Raw genomic sequence first — 15,920 nt, forward strand, 5'->3', positions numbered from 1 at the left:
AAGGCTGTTGGGTAGGTGTTAGGGACTGGGGACAGTGGAGAGGGAGGAGAAGACGCACGTTTCGCGGTTATATCTCTTCTCATCTGATCGTTCAGTATTCCACTTCCGACATTGATCAGGCGTAGCGAGGACATAGACCTACTTTTCTCGGTTCCGTCAGTTGTGCGACCGAGTTTATCGGGACTCATTACACACCGTAGCAACCCTTACGCCTGCCTCTCGCGCCTTGCAATACAACTGGTATCTAAACCCCTTGATGTAGTTCATCCCGTCTACGATTAAGATCGTATCTCTGGCTATATGCCTTGTGATAGCGGTGAAGAGAGTGGCGCGGGCGGTTTTTTCTTGAAGGGAGTCTGATTGGTAAGGGGGGGTATGTCAGTCTACTGGGCACGAAGGAAGGAAGAAGACGGAGACAGACCATCGTAAGACGAGCGGTCGACAGCCAGATCATCGTCTGATATGACTTTTACTTTGAGCTGTGGGCTCGGATCTGAGGATTGGAGTGAGGAGGAGAAGAAGTCGTATATTTGGGCTGCGCGGGTTGATTTTCCAGAGGAGGGATAGCCTGAGATGGTGATGAGGGCCATTAGCCAAGATCAGTCAATCAGTTAATGCTTTCGGAGTCTTCCGCGGGAGTTGTACGCGTCGCACGTGTCACGTCACGTGCGCCTCCTATGATCAAGATTCAAATTCAAAGTCTTCTCTCCGTTTCCTCAGTCCTCACAAGGCCTCCCATTCTGACATGAACACTGGTTCGATTTTTCCGTTTACATCCAGATCAACTGACAGACTGGCTGCCCAGCTTCCTAATCCCGGTACTCAACTTGATACTCTAGAGCTGACGTGAGTTATACTTCAACATTCACCCACTCTAAACCAAGATAAGTACTTGTCAGCAACTTGTCTTTTGCATTGGGATCTAGACACGCCGATGCCATTCGGTATTGCAGGCCCCACCTCTCTTTCGGAGAACAGAGAACACATCCTGAGAGGGTTCTTACCGAGGTATGCAAGACGTGGCGTTCCGTAGCTGTGTATACTCCTGCATTCTGGACTTCCATTTCAGTAGTGTCACATGAGTCCATCTAGCTCATGAAGAAGTACCTCGCTAGAACCTGTGACAGACCGCTCGACCTCTACTTGGACTCGTGGTTGGATGAAAGGAATTGGAAAGGACTGCTCAAGTAGCGGTTAGGTGTCCTCCTGAGAAGTTCTCAATGGAGGTGCTCACTGTCGTTGAAGCAGATGGACGAAAAAACAACATGCAACTGCTTCTCTCCAGAACAACCTTAGTTACCTTCCCCTGCTCAGACATTTCATAGTGCACAAAAACGAAATGGCAGGCTTCGAGGTATTTCGACTGGCAGTCCAGTCTTCATTCCATACCGTCCTGCCCGGGTAGATTTAGGAGTTAGTGTTGCCCATGTTGTCGCTGGTAAATTCGATGATACCCGATAATGTACCGGAGGTGGGATTTCTCGGCTTCATGCTCGATTTGGCGGCCTAGTTTAGGTCTGTGCATCGCAGAGCGCCATTTACTCTCGAGATACGCATTCCGCCCCCAGCAACTAGATGGTCTAGAGGGTTGGTCATTGTGAATTTGCCGCGGCGCTATTGGAGCTGTAGGTTCATAATTAAGCTGTGGTCATGACAAAAATGTAACTCTTTTATCTGAAACGAAGGGAATTCTGACGACCACTGATATCATAGAGGGTGCATCTGCAACATCGCGAGGTCTTTCGTTCGTACCATGAAATGTATCCCTTTCAAATGCAATAGGATATCGAGCGAGAGTGCTAAACTTTATATAAGACCATCAAAATTACACCACTTTCCGTATGTTACCCACCAGTGATGGCCACAGTATCATCATAGCACGGTCTGTTGCGCTCTTAAAGCAACACGAGGTGTATGTGGAGAGCGTAGTGTAGCTGGAGGAGTATCAACGGCACCGTGTGTAGGGTCGTGAATTCAAAGAGTCCACGTATCCAGATCTAAGATTAGCCACGAGAGCCACCTGAGGAACAATAGATGATAAAAGACCACCGAACAAAGGGGAGAAAAATCACGAAAGGCCACAGTGGATGAAAGGGAATCATGCGCCCAATTACTACCTCAATCATTTCACGCACCATGTACCCATCATTCGAGCAATCATGCTTGGTATTCGAGCAATGGGTCCAAAACCTCAAATCCCAGGTCCGAGCCTACATCATCATTCTTCAGCGTTATGTATAGCATACTAAAACCTTACCTCAATACCACAGATCGCCTCGCCCATCCAGGACCCTCAAATCGATATCCAGTGCCCCCCTAGACAAAACCGCGAGCAACATTACGGTTATCGCATCGACCAAAGTTTCATTGTCGCCTTTGAGAACGAGATCAAGAAGTTCATCGATCCCGCCGATTTTTATGATCCTTCGTGCGCTTCGTTCAACTCGTTGACTCGGAATTGGATTTTGAAGGAGTTGCGCCTCCATCAATTGGATTACAAGTGCTGTGTCGACCCGGCCTTGGAGCTTGAGGATTCAGTGCATGAAGACTCGGAGGGAGAGGTAGAAGGAATAGTTGATGAAAAGGAAGACGACGCAAAGACTGGCGAGGGCGAGGGCGGTGTAATTGGCTACGAAGACACCAAGGAAGACGAGACCAAGGCTGACGAAGATGTGGGCGACACCTATGACCACGAAGATGAAAAGGACGACGACACCAAGACTGACGAAGACCAGGGCGACACAACCCACTACGAAAACGAAAAAGACGACGATCCAAAGACTGACGAGAATCAGGGCGACACAACCCGCTACGAAGATGAAAAAGACGACGATACAAAAACTGACGAAGATCAGGGTGATACGACTCACTATGAAGATGAAAAAGAGGACGATACAAAGACCGACAAAGAGGAGGCCAACACTCATGACCACGAAGACACAAAAGAGGACAACACAAAGACTGACGAAGAATCATCGTCTCCCTATGAAGACGAAAAGGAGGACGAAGACGAGGGTTATACAAGCCACGGCGATGGTGACCAAACTGAATTTAACGAGGCCGACGACGAACTTGAACTTGAAAATGAGTGCAAGTACGATTCGGTGGTGGTAGTCATCTCCGTCTGTTCAGACAATCCCGTCAGCTTCCAAGCACGACCAACACAAGCGCAAATGGACATGATGACGACGTTGCTCGCCCAACCGCCCCAATGGTGGGTGAGCTATAGGGACATTTACTAAAATGTAGGAACATGTGAGGAATATCAACGTTTGTACTTACAAACCCCCGCTTCCAAGTTACCCCGCTTTTGTCATGTCGCGATTATCTTTTGTCATGGCATCAAACAATCACACCTGAAACAAAAATCTGTAAAATTGCATGTACAATACACTCATCGGATAAAACGACAAGTCACGACATTATATATATATATACCATTATGAACTCTCCACGGAAAGCAAACAAGAGGATGACGATAAAAAGATGGATGTAGACGTTAGTAGCATGCAAGGTTTTGAGTGGAGTTGTATCAAACACGCGGAGCCGGCGCAGCGCGGGTTATGCAATGCACGCGGGGTTGAAGCAACGTGCGCGACGAGCGCGGCGCAGGTGATGCTTGGATGACGATCGTGACCTTGGCGATGTATGTGCAAATGACGATCGTGTTATGCATATATGCAAGCGGGGTGTATCGGTACAAGGATGTCGGTAAATGTATATGCATGTATAACAGTGCATCACGAGCGTACAGGGGCCTTGACACCAAGTGGAAGACGTACAACGAGGTGACAGGCGTACAACGAGGTGCAAGGCCCATGTGGGGAATAATCAATCATGCGCGGGATACAACAGTAGATTGAGACGCCTAACGCGCCTACAAGGGCCGGGCCAGCGATGTATATCGTCCGGTCCTGGGATGTAAATGGCAGCGGCGAGAGCTCGCTGGCATAACCAAAAATCCTATAATCCTGAAATGGATCAGGAGAAAGTATCGCTACATTGATATTGTGTGGGGGTGGTAGGTTTTGTGGCGGGGGCGTGATGAGTGACGGTGAGTGTGTGATAGGGCGAGCGTATGTGATAGAAGACGAGGTGAACGTGACGAGGTGAGGGTGAATATGGCGTGACGAGAAGGCGAATGCAATCAGTACAACAAGGCAGCTGACAATAGACATGCATCATGTCGTGTGTGTGGGCATGAATAATCATCAGGCGAACGACGACCAGCGCATTCACCCGAGCGCAAACCGCAGTGTACTGTCCGCTTCCCCCACAGTCTGAGAAGCACCCAACGTGCCCATTCCTATCCCTTGCGGAACACCCATTCCTGGCCCACCCGAGCCTAGAACCCCCATGCTTTGCGCCCCACCCAATCCAAGACTCTGCGCCCCACCTAAACTACCCATTTGCGTCCCACCCAAAACGCCCATGCTCTGCGGAACGCCCATCCCCTCACCACCCTGCGCAGTCTGCGCCTCAAGCTCATACCACCCCGCACTCCCCGTCCCATCCCCTTCAAGCATTGCGAATAGGAAACTAGTCCATTCGCCTGGTACAGAGTGCGTATGGGTATGTGTATGAGGTGGATCTTGGTGTTCGTGGGTGTGGGGGTGATGCGGATCTTCGTGTTGTCGGGGTGGGTGTTCATGGGAAGGTAGTTGAGGGTGATGTGATGGGTTTTCAAGCTGCAGCGCTACCACCGGGTTCTCTACGTGATGATGCTGAGACATATCCTCTTTATGCAGCTGTTCCATGTTCTCCCTGTACTGCTCCACTTGCTCCCCATGCCCGTGCCTTCCCAAACTCAACCGTCTCCTCTCAGCGCCCTTGCCTCCATATACCTGCACACATCCCCACCTCCCCCACTCGCTCAGCCGTCTCCTATCGGGAGGAGTGCCACGCCCCATGAATGCGCGGGGAGGCTCGGAGAGGAGGGTCACGTGGAGGGAGGAGAGGGGCGGGGTGCGTGGGAGGGTTATTTGATGAGTTTGTGGGGGTGTTTGGGGCGGTGTTTGGAGTACGGCTGGAGATGTTTGGGGCGAGGAAGGTGTTTGGGGAGAATGTATCGGCGTTGGCGTTGGATGTGATGGTACATGGGGTACGGATGAATGTGTTGATGTTGAGAGCATTTGGTTGGATGGGGGTATTGAGGGAGGCGTTTGTGCGGGCGTTGATATTGAGGGAGGCGTTAAAGGAACCGGCGTTGAAGGAGCAGAAAGACGTTGGGGCGTCAAAGGAGGAGAGGGCGTCTGTCGTGGAGGCGAACATGGTGGAGACACACACAAGGGTCGAGGAGAGGGCATTGTATCCAATAACGATCGCACAGCAGGCGGCGAAGTAGATCTCGGAGGTGATGTGGGTGGTTTCTGTGGTACCGAAGCCACAGTCGTAGGCGCCGGTGGCAAAATCGACGGAACCGTAGGTGTCAAAATTGACGGCACTGTAGGTGTCACAATCGTCGGCACACAAGGCGGCAAAATTAGCCCCTTGCCACCCTCCACATCCATCAAAAACAAGCTCTCATCCCCATCCTCTTCATCGTCATCATAATCATCATCATACTCACCCCCAAGGTCACATTCATCCAAATCTTCATCTTCATCCTCTTCGTCGTCCATATCAAAATCGATGGCTTCGAACTCTGCAGACTTGTAAGTGTAGCTTGCGCGTTCGAGGTAGGAAGCGGGTGTGTAGAGACGGAAACGGGTGTTGGAGGGGTGGGTGGAGGGAGATGGGAAACGGGCGCGTGCTTCTGATGCGACAAGGGCTTTGATAGTGTCTATGCCGTAGCGACGAAGTCTGCAAGACATCAATGGGGTGAAGTGAAGAAGGAGAAAAGACTTACAGAAATTCTACTCGTTCTTGACATGCCAATTTCCAGATGTTGACTTCTCGATCGCGGTGCGGTGCTGGTGTGTATTCGTACGAGTTTGGTTGGGAAAAAGTACCTGGGGTGGTGTTAGATACTGGAGTAAATGAAGCGGGAGAGCCATACCTTGTTGGGGGTATCCGTTGGATTGGGTGTATGCATTGGTATACTCTTGGGTAGGGAATGCATTCCCGCCTGTATTTGAAAAGGCGTTGTCTTGTGACGGAGCAAAGTCGGGTTGCGACTGGGTAGGGATGAATTCGTGAGAGAAGCCTGTGGAGAAGGAGCCGGGATTTGAGGGGAATGGATTTGACCCGAAAGGCCCCGGAGAAGACAGCTGGGATGAGCCGAATGGAAGGGTATTTGAAGAGAAGGGGTTCATATCTGTGCCAGGGGGAAATTCGGAGGTAAATGTGGCGTTGGATGAAAAGTCAGGAGAGTTGGTATAGGGCGGGTCATGTGGAGGGAATTCGGGTAAAGGATCTAGTGGGATTAAAGAGTCGAGGTCGACTTGTAACGGCGACGACGATTTAGACTCTTGTGACTCGATCTGTGGTTGTGGCGGGGAGTCGTCATCCTTGGGCGCTAAAATGCTCGGTTGATCGGTGAGAATGTCACGAAGGGATTCTTGAGTTGTGACGGGTTGTATAGGAAGATCGATGATTGTTGGTGCAAGAGGTGGAATGTGGCGTGGCTTGGGCACGTTTTGAGCACGGGGTCTGACTCGTACTTGGCGCATGCGGCGACGCACCTCCTTGACAGCTCCGACGGTCCCGACGATGTTGGCATGACTTGTATTGCCGACGGTGGCATTGTCATTCTCTTTACGTCTCTTCCTTCGATGATGTGTCTCTATGTGGGGGAGGAGAAGACCATCCGAGTCAAGGGCTAGACGCCGACGTTTAAGTGCTCTGAGTGCACGTGGAGTGAGCTCGTCAGACTCGCTGGTTGAACTATCACCCTCTAGGGTATCTAATAGTTCAGGGTTGTTATTCGGTGAAGGACGTCGTCTGGTTGTATGATGAGGGTGTTGTGCTATTCGGGAGGAACGGCGTAGTACGAGGAGGTCAACAGCAGCCATAGAACGAGCAAACAACGAGTTTGCAGCCAGCTAGACCTTCGATCAGGAAATAGAAATTGCAAAATGAATCAAACAAGCCCAACAAGAACCAGCGGGAACACATCCATAATCAACGGATCACGTAATCATGCACGGACCATATCACGTGATCACGTGTATCATCCCAGGGTACCCTGAGCGTAGTCATTAGACGCGAACTGACAAGGTGCCAAGTATCTAGACGCCCCCCAAGTGCACTAATCAGTTGGCATACAAATCATTGTATGTCTACCATGAATGAGACCGGGGTTTAAACGCTAGTTAAAACTCAACCCTCAGCGGCCCCTTTCCTTGGTGTGAACTGACGCCGTAAGTCACTCAGACCTTCGCCACCATCATGAACTTACACGAGAGCACCAGTTTCGCATCCCGTTTGCCAACCGAAGTCCTATGTCATATTTTTATTCACACTCTCCCCAAATACAAACATCCCAATTTAAAATCGTTTCCTATTCTGCTCACCAAAATATGTCGTCGATGGAGGGAGATTTCTGTGGATATGCCCTCATTGTGGTCCAGAATGCATATAGATGTTTACGTGACACATTTGCAGCAGGCGGCCTTCTACTACGACTCGTGGCTCAAGCGCACACGAGGACATCCCATCTCCCTAGAAATCAATTGCATCACAGACGACTATATCTGCCTACAAACCCTTCTTCAGCCTTACATCCATCAAATCTCCTCTCTCATCATCGCAATTAACAATCCAGTGGCACCCGAAATCTTGTTCAACGACCTACCAGCACTTCAAGAACTTTCAGTTGTCTCACGGAGCTTCAGTCATATTGCGAATCATGATACACTACTACCTATCTCACCTCACATCTCCCGGCCCTCCACTCTACGCACTCTTAAACTCTATAGAGTATATTCCACCACCCCCGACTCCGACCTCCTATCTCGCCTCGACCCCGTATGGGCCCATTTGACAAATGTGGAAATCGGATCGTCTGCGGCACGCGTTGTAATGCGCTTGCTCCGATTAACTCCCAACCTCTCCTCATTTAGAATCTGCAATTTGTACGTTTATGGATCTCGCCTATGTAGAACCACTAACCCACACCAACATCCGATCCTTGTCCATCACGTTTTCTGGCCTTTGTACTTTCTCCGCACGAATATCGGCTCGCTTTCTAAACGCACTCACGCTCCCCAATTTACGTGTGCTACACATTGGAAATAGTAGATCTTGGCAGCATGAAGAGTTGATAGCTGTTGGGAGTGGTACGGTCGGATTTGCGATTGGGCTTGAGCAGGAACAGCGAGCAGGTGATACTTTTTATCACATATACTCGCGACGTACTGTGCTTGTACACTGTTCATGATCTGTCTCCTGTGTAAAGTCATATTCGACGACTTGACCTTGCCCTTTCTGTACACGGAAGATTCAATCAAGATGCTCGTTCCCGGAACCTGGCAGCAGTCCCATTTCGACCTCAAGGGGTCATCATGCCTCAAATCCGTATGAGCCCACCTGGTAAATGTTGAGATCGGGTCATGTCAGCCGCATGTAGTACTCCGCTTGCTCCAGCTATCCTTGAACTTCTCCTCGTTAAAGATCTGCAGTCTTCCCCGACGATCATCCCTTAGAGTCATTCGCCCACTCCAGTGTTCAGTCTTTTCACATCACATATCCTTTCACAGCAGGAAACTAATTGGCTCTGCTGGTCAGTTCACTCACACTTCCCAATTTACGTGTACTCAAAGTTCGCTGAGTACCCCACCCTCATGCAGAGTTGAAGGCATTTTTATACGCTCGGATTGTCCGTTGGAGAGCCTCATTCTCGGTCCCGATGTGCTGACGACATATGAGCAGCAAGCGGAATACATGGTCCTTGTAAAAAAAAAAAAAGACTTACTCGCATGCAATCATCAAATGTCTATGCCAGAATGCCTTGAAATTTTACATATACCGTAGTGATGTCTATTTTGTACACGTTATTTGTCTATTGGGTACAAACGGTGATGTATCCGATGTGACACTGGCAGTCGTTAATCCCCTTCGTTTTAGATCAGTCGTATCGGACAACCTCACCCCAGCAACTTTATTAACACTATGACTCAACCTCAACTAATTGCGAGTCTAGACCAGAGTACGTGGACCAGGCCTTTATAGCTAACGGGAAGATGAGACGTCCCTCGATCGTTGTGTGATAGATAGTGATCGACTTGAGCTGCGCCAAGAGACATTCCGTTGTTATACTCCCGGACTCTATCTCCATGGACAGCATCAAGCAAAACGCGACGACGGCATGATGAACAAGTAGAATATGCTCGACGCTCGGAAAAGCACGAAGGAACTTGGTTCCATGAACGAATGCAGGATTTGTGCAATTGCTCAGAACAAGTATCTTTACTTCGGGGAATCGTGTATCGCCAGAATCATCGTGAAGATAGGTGTCTGGATCATCCCAGAATTTGTCCCTTTCATACGTAGGCTTTTCATCATCCACCGGATGGAAGAGCATAAGACGATGAAGATGAGGGGCGAATATGCCGCTCAGAATGGAATGAAGCTGATTCAAGCTGTGGGGTTGGAGGATGAGCGTGCGTAGAGTTGGGATATGCACGACGCCGTAATAGGGACAGTCGGTAAACTCAAAATCCTGTTCATCGAAATCGAATTCTACAACATCTCCTTGAAGCTTGAGGAATTCCAAGTTTGGCAAAGACAAAAGTAGTAGTTTGAACCTTGTCCAGCTGGGTACGACATAGTCATTTTCGGTGTCCACCGTGAGGTGCGTCAAAGAGTTGAAGAAGGAGGACGTGCCTCCCGCGATGGCTATGCCCAACTCTGTGAGGGCAGGACCGGGGTGTGAAGCGATGTACGGGAAGCAATGACGAAATTCTTCGGGACCCGTTTCCTTCTTGTGCACTGTCAAATGTCTGAGCAGTGGAAGATAGCCAAGGTTGTTGACTCTGGAGAGAACCAGTTGTGTGTTTCGCACGTCCATGCCTATCAATGACAGTGAGCGCCATCTTTGAGAACTTCTCATGAGAACAGCCAGCCGCTGCTTGAGTGGTCCCTTCCAGATCCCTTCATCAGACCACGTTTCGAAGTAAAGGTCAAGCGGGCTGCCACTAGATCTGGACAGGTAAGTCTTGATGAGCTGGATAGACCCCGGCGGCACTACCGAGATTGTAGTCCAGAGTGCAGGAGTGTGCACAGCTACGGAATACCACTTCTTGCACACGCCAGTGAGAACCCTCTCAGGATGTGTTCGTTGCCCAAGGTCGAGATTCTCGAAGATGGTGGAAAGGAGTTCATTTGGAAGATCATCTATTCTGAACACATCTTGCACCCTATGTGACTCTGAAAGAGAAGTGGGGCATGCGATACCGGACGCGCCATTTCCAAATGACAGGTTGCTGACCAGTATGTTAGTATTAAATGTGTGTATGTTGAAGCATAACTCACGTCAGTTGTAGAACGATGTCCATCAAATTCGATACTAGGAATCTTAGGAAGCCAGCAGCTACTCTATCAGTCGATCTGGGTGTAAAAGAAACGTTAGTCAGTGTTCAAGTCAAATAGTATGGATAGGACACGCCTTGGAAATCTCGGTTGATGTGATAGGACATTAACTTGTCATTAAGGGTGGAATCACACGTGCCCTCGTACTACTCGTTGTAGATTCTTCAATCTTTCTTCTGACCGCCTTTCAATTGTACGCGCTGGAGCTTGGAATAGTACTACGAGCACAACCAGGAGTTTGCGATGATCATTGACTGATTAGTCAGCTCGATGCAGTCACGGCGGCATTGTCGAGAACTCGCACTTCACCATGAGCATCAGCTCACCTTTTCATTGGTCACTGCCCCGGCACCAACCTGGTGAATATTTCTGCAGGATCTAGACGATTGGTGTCCCTGCGCGGTTCCAAATCCCCAGTGTCGTCTCTCGCCCCTGCAGCATTGACCAAACCATTATTCAAGTGGTTTGATCAACTTGTGTGCTCAGTATCAATTTTTAAGTCCTCCACTTATGCCGGGATTTTTTCCAGATGAAAGTTTACTGTGACACTCAAGCGTTGCCGGCATTTTATAGGGACACACACTTGTCTTTGACTCCTTGTTCTTTTGTGACTTCACGTTTTGAACGGTGCACGTTATACTCACAAGCACAAAGAGAACTCTTGAGAAAGACGTCAATCTTTAGTAGGGACCGCAAAAGACGGTTATGACTACGGAGAGCAGACACCCTGACCTCTTTCATCAACATCCCCTCGCTGAGCGTCCGCACCCGCACTTCAAAAAGGGCATGTCGACACCAACCTCCCTCCATCGTCAATAGCATGGGAGGTAGCTTTGATGTGGGAGTTGTCTTGGAACTCGCGGATCTTCGGAAGGAACATCCATCTTCCTTCTACTCGGTGGGCCTACTGCTATACAATCGACGACCGTAAACTAACAGTCAACCTGTGCTCTTGTGCTGGTATTAAGACAGTGTCCAACTCAATGCCGTTCCACGAGATGAACTCCATTACTTTATCAAACTATTTCGTTCACACTGTGGGTTGCAGTGGATCCACAATTATAGCTCAATATAACACCGATTTCAGTATTCTCCAACTTCTCTAACGTTTGCGTCACTCAGACTCGACATTCCCTCTATCACATAACATGTCCTCTCTTTTTTTTCTAGGGTTGTTCGAAAACCTACAGGCAGGTCTCATTTACCATTGTCGAATGTATTTGGATTTTTAATGACTTGAAGAATTTTGCGGTCCTGCAACAGACTGGACAGTCCATGAAGCGATGACCCTTCGAACTCGTCCGCCCACAAAGGCAGCTGCCAGCCAACCTGCGCACAGATCTTCCTTATGCCCAGTACTACGGATTTACAGTCACTCCTGAATCGTTTATGGACTTTGCGGAGCGGAAGAGCTACTCTCTCGGAATTCAAAATCCTATGAGGATGTTGCTATGATGCGAGCATTTCAGTTCATCTGGGATTGGGTGCCTATCTACACCTTAGCAAGCAGAACTTGTTTCAATCCCAAAAGTGGCTCAGTACCTCCGGAGACTCTAGTTTGTTCGGTATATGACTACGAAGATGACGGACTCGACATTGGAACCTTTCACGTGCTTGCTGTGTGCTCGGATCAAGAAGATGGCTTTGAACGGCGCCCTTCACGGGACAAGCTGAACGCGATCACAGAATTGGCCGGGCGTGCGCCGCGGTGGTTTGTGAGTTGTGGGTACGCCAAGTTGGAATGTTCAGTCCAAATTACAACAGTATAGATCTACAATCTCCTGTTCACGCCTTGTACTTATTTTCTTCTTCATTGGCGATTGTGCTACGGCCGCGAAAGACGGATCATGAATATGTATACTTGTGCAGAGTAATACTAATACTTAGTCCACCTCCTACCATTTGCGCACACGGAAGACACGATCAAGAAAGTGCTCGGTCTGAAAACCCTTGCACTCCGAACGGAGGTGCTATCAGCTAGAATGAGTTCCGTGATCTACTCGTATTGAATAGCTGCTCACTGAAAATCAGTGAAGTTTCCCAGTCAGGTCACTTTTCCCAGCATCAGAACGTCGCACTTTTCACACATTTACTGCCAAGCTACGTTATATTCGATACATGTCAGGTGCGGATCTAGGTGCCTGACCATATGGCTTCAATTCACCGTTTCTTCTGAAAGTACACTGGTCAAATCCTTGGCAGCATACCACGGTTCACCAAGAGTCTATCCATCACACCGTACAGCAGACCCCACAGGCACACATTTTAACAAGCACTTGGTTCACCGTTCCTGTGTGCGCCTCCAAAGCAGTTACAGGCGCCACATATGTCTTAAAAGATGAACAGTAATAGTCAATCCCGCAAATTCTGAGCTACAACACCCAAGCAACGCAAGCAAGCATCATGTTATCATTCAACGGCACGTTCTATGGTGAGATTGCCCTTGTCTGGCTCCTAGCAGCATCTAACTCACTGGCTGGTAGGTTGCATTGCGGGAATGTGGACAGTGGACTTCGCGAACACAACTCTTTGCTGCGATCAACTCGGAGGAAAGATGTTGAACGCAAACGGCTCGTATGCGTGCGCTTTTGTTCAGAATCAGTTTCCTGTTACGAATCAATCCATAAATGCTTGGTTTAATTGCACCAGCAGTCATCATACCAGTTCTATTTGCGAGACGCCACTGTCGTCTTTGAACTATACTGGTCTTCCGTTGGACGGTAGTACCACTAGTGGAAGTGTTGGTTTGGGGGGAAGGAGCGGTAGGGGACGCTTGATGATTGGAGTGTTTTTGTTAGGATTAATGGCTCAGGCTGCGCTAAACACATGACACTGAAGTGCATAAATGTCTGGGCACTTTAGCAGAGTTGCCCAATGAGGTTGTGGAATGCACATACCCGCAAATTCTTCCATTTATATCGTGACAGTTATTGATTCCACGGTGCGGTTCGACGCGAACAGCGTTTGCCTCCTCAACTGAACTGCGACAAAGGTTATCAGTGTACGGACAATTGAAAATGTAGGGGGTGAAAATCAATGTTCATGAGCTTGAGAATGTGAAGAGTGGAGAGTCGGGAGATGCGTGGCGAGATGGATCCGTAGTTTATCGAGTCAAATTGCACTTCTTAAAGCGCCGGGAGGTCGTTTAAGGATTTCCGGTCCGAAAGTGCTGATGAATGTAATGTTGAAAGTGGAGATATGACGTTTGTGAGATGGAAGGGTTCGTAGGTAAGAAGAGTCGTCGACAGTGCACATAATTTATAAGGGGATGGAATAACCTTGTATTAATATTCTCTAGATGAGCCATGAGTCATCTAGTAGAATTGCCTGTTGCCAGTTATCTCTCGTCGACTTCTTCTATAGACAGGCTGCACCACAACGAGGGCATTTCCACGGCAACGTCCCTCCATCGTTGGCACACACTGGGGAGCAGCATAGACTATTATTGTGATTGGCGAACAGTGGCCTGTGAGGGGGGAAGAGGATGAAAATGTGGGATACGACGATACCTGCGAAACTAGTATACCGTCATGACGGTAGCCAGAGTAATTGGACCGTGACTGAGTTCAAACAACATACAGAAATGTTCCCACGCCTATCTCCTCTCTGAGACGCTCACCAACAAGCGCCCTTGTACATATCACTGGTTCAGCTGGCGGATAGGTGATCGTGCATCTGTTCCCATATGATGAGGCATATTGATGATGTCCAGATTTCGACATAGGGACCAGTCTGTCATCGGGCTTACAGCTTTACAGACTCGGTTGCACCGCGCCCTGAGCCAACATCTTCACCAGCAGCTCGCCAAAAAGCAAGCCACCGCCATGCAACTGCACAAGGAGATTGTATCGGGTTTTTGCCGCTTGCCAACTGAAGTCTTATGCTATATTTTTATTCACTGCCTCCCCCAAATTGGCCACATGTTGCCCAATTCAAATTCACCTCCTATGTTGTTGACAAGCATATGCCGACGTTGGAGGGAGGTTTCCGCAGATATGCCCTCCTTGTGGTGCAGACTAGCCATGGATTTCAAGCACGCTACCAGAAGAAACCGGCGACAGGCAGTCTTCTGTTATGATTCATGGCTCAAGTGAACACAAGGACGTCCGCTCTCCTTAGAAATGATGTGCATCAAAAATGACACTACCGACCTACGAAGCCTTCTTCAGCCTTACTTCCATCAGATCTCCTCTCTGGATATCACATTTGACAAGGCTGCTGCACCCGCCCTCTTGCTAAACGACCTCCCAACACCTCAGAAGCTTCGAGTTGATATACGCTATCATGGTATTGCCGATGCGAAAGAAGACACACTTACATCTATTTTACCACCCATCTCGCGACTCTCCATTTTGCGCAGTCTTGAGTTGGAAACGCTGTCCCGCTACGACTCCAAGTGCTTATCTCGCCTCAACCCAGCATGGGCCCACCTAACAAATGTCAATCTCATTTTGTGCAAGCCACGCGAAGTTATGGGCTTGCTCCAGCTAAGCCCTAACCTCTGCTCGTTGAACATAGACATGCTCCTCAGTGATGGATTGTCCTTGGAGCCATATACCCACACCTCCATTCAGTACATCTCCATCACATTCATTCACGTCACTCTCTCGCATTCAGCACGACACCCACTGGAACACTTGTTCAATGCACTCACGCTCCCTAATTTCGTGTGCTTAGAGCTTGGGAATTACCTTTCACACTATGAGTATGGTGAGTAAATGAACACTCACCAGATGTCTAGCTGTACCCCCGTTTTGGTCACGACGACATACGAGTAGCGAGCGGGATAGACGCCCTCATTTATTTCCTTGCAGTAGTTGTGGGTCACATAGTTCATGTTTCGACAAGATTTACTTGCTGCGCATTTTCAAAAATGAGGACATGAAGTTGTGTTACACCTTGCGACCTCGAAACAGCCTACTGTGAGATGACAATCCTTCGAATTTTTCCGTCCGCAACGGCAGCCTCACCTCCAGTATTATGAACATGCAGTCTCTCCTGAGTGGCTTATCGATCTTGTGGAGCAACAATGGCCAGAAGTGTTACCCGATCGAAGCGCGAAATGCTATGAGGACACTGCCACGAGGCGAGCATTCAACCTCATTTCGGATTTGGCGGGTATACACAACTTGGGCCGCAAAAATTGCGTCAATCCACAGGGTGGTTCGGTGTCTCCGGAGTGGATCACTGTGTTTGAAGGTGATTACGACGACGAACTTGACGATGATGAACTTGCGGCCATTCAACTTGACACCGTTCTTGTGCTCACTGTATGCTCTAATCAAGGGGACGAGTTTGAAGAGCGTCCCATTCATGAAAAGATGGACTACATGACCAAATTAGTCGGATGTGCGCCCCGATGGTGGGTGAGCTGCGGGTTGGGAGCTTGAGTGGGTATCTACCGTGCATCGACATCAACATATTCTAAAATGCGCCACTAATCAGTAGTA

The 15,920-nt window shown here is 48.9% G+C and overlaps 7 protein-coding genes across 7 annotated transcripts; 4 read left to right on the forward strand and 3 right to left on the reverse strand.

Annotated features, from left to right (window-relative positions):
* Positions 1-18: 18 nt before the first annotated feature.
* On the reverse strand, positions 19-590 carry DEU56DRAFT_747387 (chromatin associated protein KTI12; the record flags this gene model as incomplete). Its single annotated transcript, XM_041349270.1, has 3 exons — positions 19-138; positions 196-356; positions 422-590. 3 exons carry the CDS (start codon positions 588-590, stop codon positions 19-21), a joined length of 450 nt encoding a protein of 149 aa, XP_041202407.1.
* Positions 591-2,082: 1,492 nt separating this feature from the next.
* Positions 2,083-3,304, forward strand: DEU56DRAFT_836684 (uncharacterized protein). Its single transcript, XM_041354812.1, has 2 exons — positions 2,083-2,202; positions 2,271-3,304. Exons 1-2 carry the CDS (start codon positions 2,101-2,103, stop codon positions 3,240-3,242), a joined length of 1,074 nt encoding a protein of 357 aa, XP_041202408.1. The 5' UTR covers positions 2,083-2,100; the 3' UTR covers positions 3,243-3,304.
* A 723-nt stretch (positions 3,305-4,027) lies between these two features.
* Positions 4,028-7,035, reverse strand: DEU56DRAFT_124691 (uncharacterized protein). Its single transcript, XM_041344663.1, has 3 exons — positions 5,999-7,035; positions 5,849-5,951; positions 4,028-5,802 (listed from the first exon to the last, which is right to left on the reverse strand). The coding sequence occupies exons 1-3, from the start codon at positions 6,951-6,953 to the stop codon at positions 4,236-4,238; spliced, it is 2,625 nt and encodes an 874-aa protein (XP_041202409.1). The 5' UTR covers positions 6,954-7,035; the 3' UTR covers positions 4,028-4,235.
* A 243-nt stretch (positions 7,036-7,278) lies between these two features.
* Positions 7,279-8,406, forward strand: DEU56DRAFT_836690 (uncharacterized protein). Its single transcript, XM_041354813.1, has 2 exons — positions 7,279-8,015; positions 8,182-8,406. Exons 1-2 carry the CDS (start codon positions 7,330-7,332, stop codon positions 8,318-8,320), a joined length of 825 nt encoding a protein of 274 aa, XP_041202410.1. The 5' UTR covers positions 7,279-7,329; the 3' UTR covers positions 8,321-8,406.
* Positions 8,407-8,869: 463 nt separating this feature from the next.
* Positions 8,870-10,704, reverse strand: DEU56DRAFT_865531 (uncharacterized protein). The gene is made up of 3 exons (XM_041355383.1): positions 10,547-10,704; positions 10,414-10,488; positions 8,870-10,364 (listed from the first exon to the last, which is right to left on the reverse strand). The coding sequence occupies exons 2-3, from the start codon at positions 10,434-10,436 to the stop codon at positions 9,050-9,052; spliced, it is 1,338 nt and encodes a 445-aa protein (XP_041202411.1). The 5' UTR covers positions 10,437-10,488; positions 10,547-10,704; the 3' UTR covers positions 8,870-9,049.
* Positions 10,705-14,294: 3,590 nt separating this feature from the next.
* On the forward strand, positions 14,295-14,480 carry DEU56DRAFT_689297 (uncharacterized protein; the record flags this gene model as incomplete). The annotated part of the gene is made up of 1 exon (XM_041347083.1): positions 14,295-14,480. A coding segment is annotated over one exon (186 nt), but the record flags the coding sequence as incomplete, so codon positions are not given.
* Positions 14,481-14,591: 111 nt separating this feature from the next.
* Positions 14,592-15,860, forward strand: DEU56DRAFT_929068 (uncharacterized protein; the record flags this gene model as incomplete). Its single annotated transcript, XM_041358662.1, has 2 exons — positions 14,592-15,180; positions 15,463-15,860. The coding sequence occupies 2 exons, from the start codon at positions 14,592-14,594 to the stop codon at positions 15,858-15,860; spliced, it is 987 nt and encodes a 328-aa protein (XP_041202413.1).
* Between the last annotated feature and the right edge of the window lie 60 nt (positions 15,861-15,920).

The sequence above is a fragment of the Suillus clintonianus genome (genome assembly GCF_016758775.1).
Source record: "Suillus clintonianus strain FC179 chromosome Unknown DEU56scaffold_139, whole genome shotgun sequence".
Lineage (NCBI taxonomy): Eukaryota > Fungi > Basidiomycota > Agaricomycetes > Boletales > Suillaceae > Suillus > Suillus clintonianus.

Bases quoted from the DNA above. Each gene is read 5' to 3' on its own strand.
- DEU56DRAFT_836690 (XM_041354813.1), top strand. From the start codon at position 7,330: ATGAACTTACACGAGAGCACCAGTTTCGCATCCCGTTTGCCAACCGAA. The intron at 8,016-8,181 runs GTACGTTTATGG...TGGAAATAGTAG, and splicing joins TCATTTAGAATCTGCAATTT to ATCTTGGCAGCATGAAGAGT.
- DEU56DRAFT_836684 (XM_041354812.1), top strand. From the start codon at position 2,101: ATGCGCCCAATTACTACCTCAATCATTTCACGCACCATGTACCCATCA. The intron at 2,203-2,270 runs GTCCGAGCCTAC...TCAATACCACAG, and splicing joins TCCAAAACCTCAAATCCCAG to ATCGCCTCGCCCATCCAGGA.
- DEU56DRAFT_865531 (XM_041355383.1), bottom strand. From the start codon at position 10,436: ATGGACATCGTTCTACAACTGAC. The intron at 10,365-10,413 runs GTGAGTTATGCT...CATACTGGTCAG, and splicing joins GACATCGTTCTACAACTGAC to CAACCTGTCATTTGGAAATG.
- DEU56DRAFT_124691 (XM_041344663.1), bottom strand. From the start codon at position 6,953: ATGGCTGCTGTTGACCTCCTCGTACTACGCCGTTCCTCCCGAATAGCA. The intron at 5,952-5,998 runs GTATGGCTCTCC...ACACCACCCCAG, and splicing joins CAACGGATACCCCCAACAAG to GTACTTTTTCCCAACCAAAC. The intron at 5,803-5,848 runs GTAAGTCTTTTC...GATGTCTTGCAG, and splicing joins CAAGAACGAGTAGAATTTCT to ACTTCGTCGCTACGGCATAG.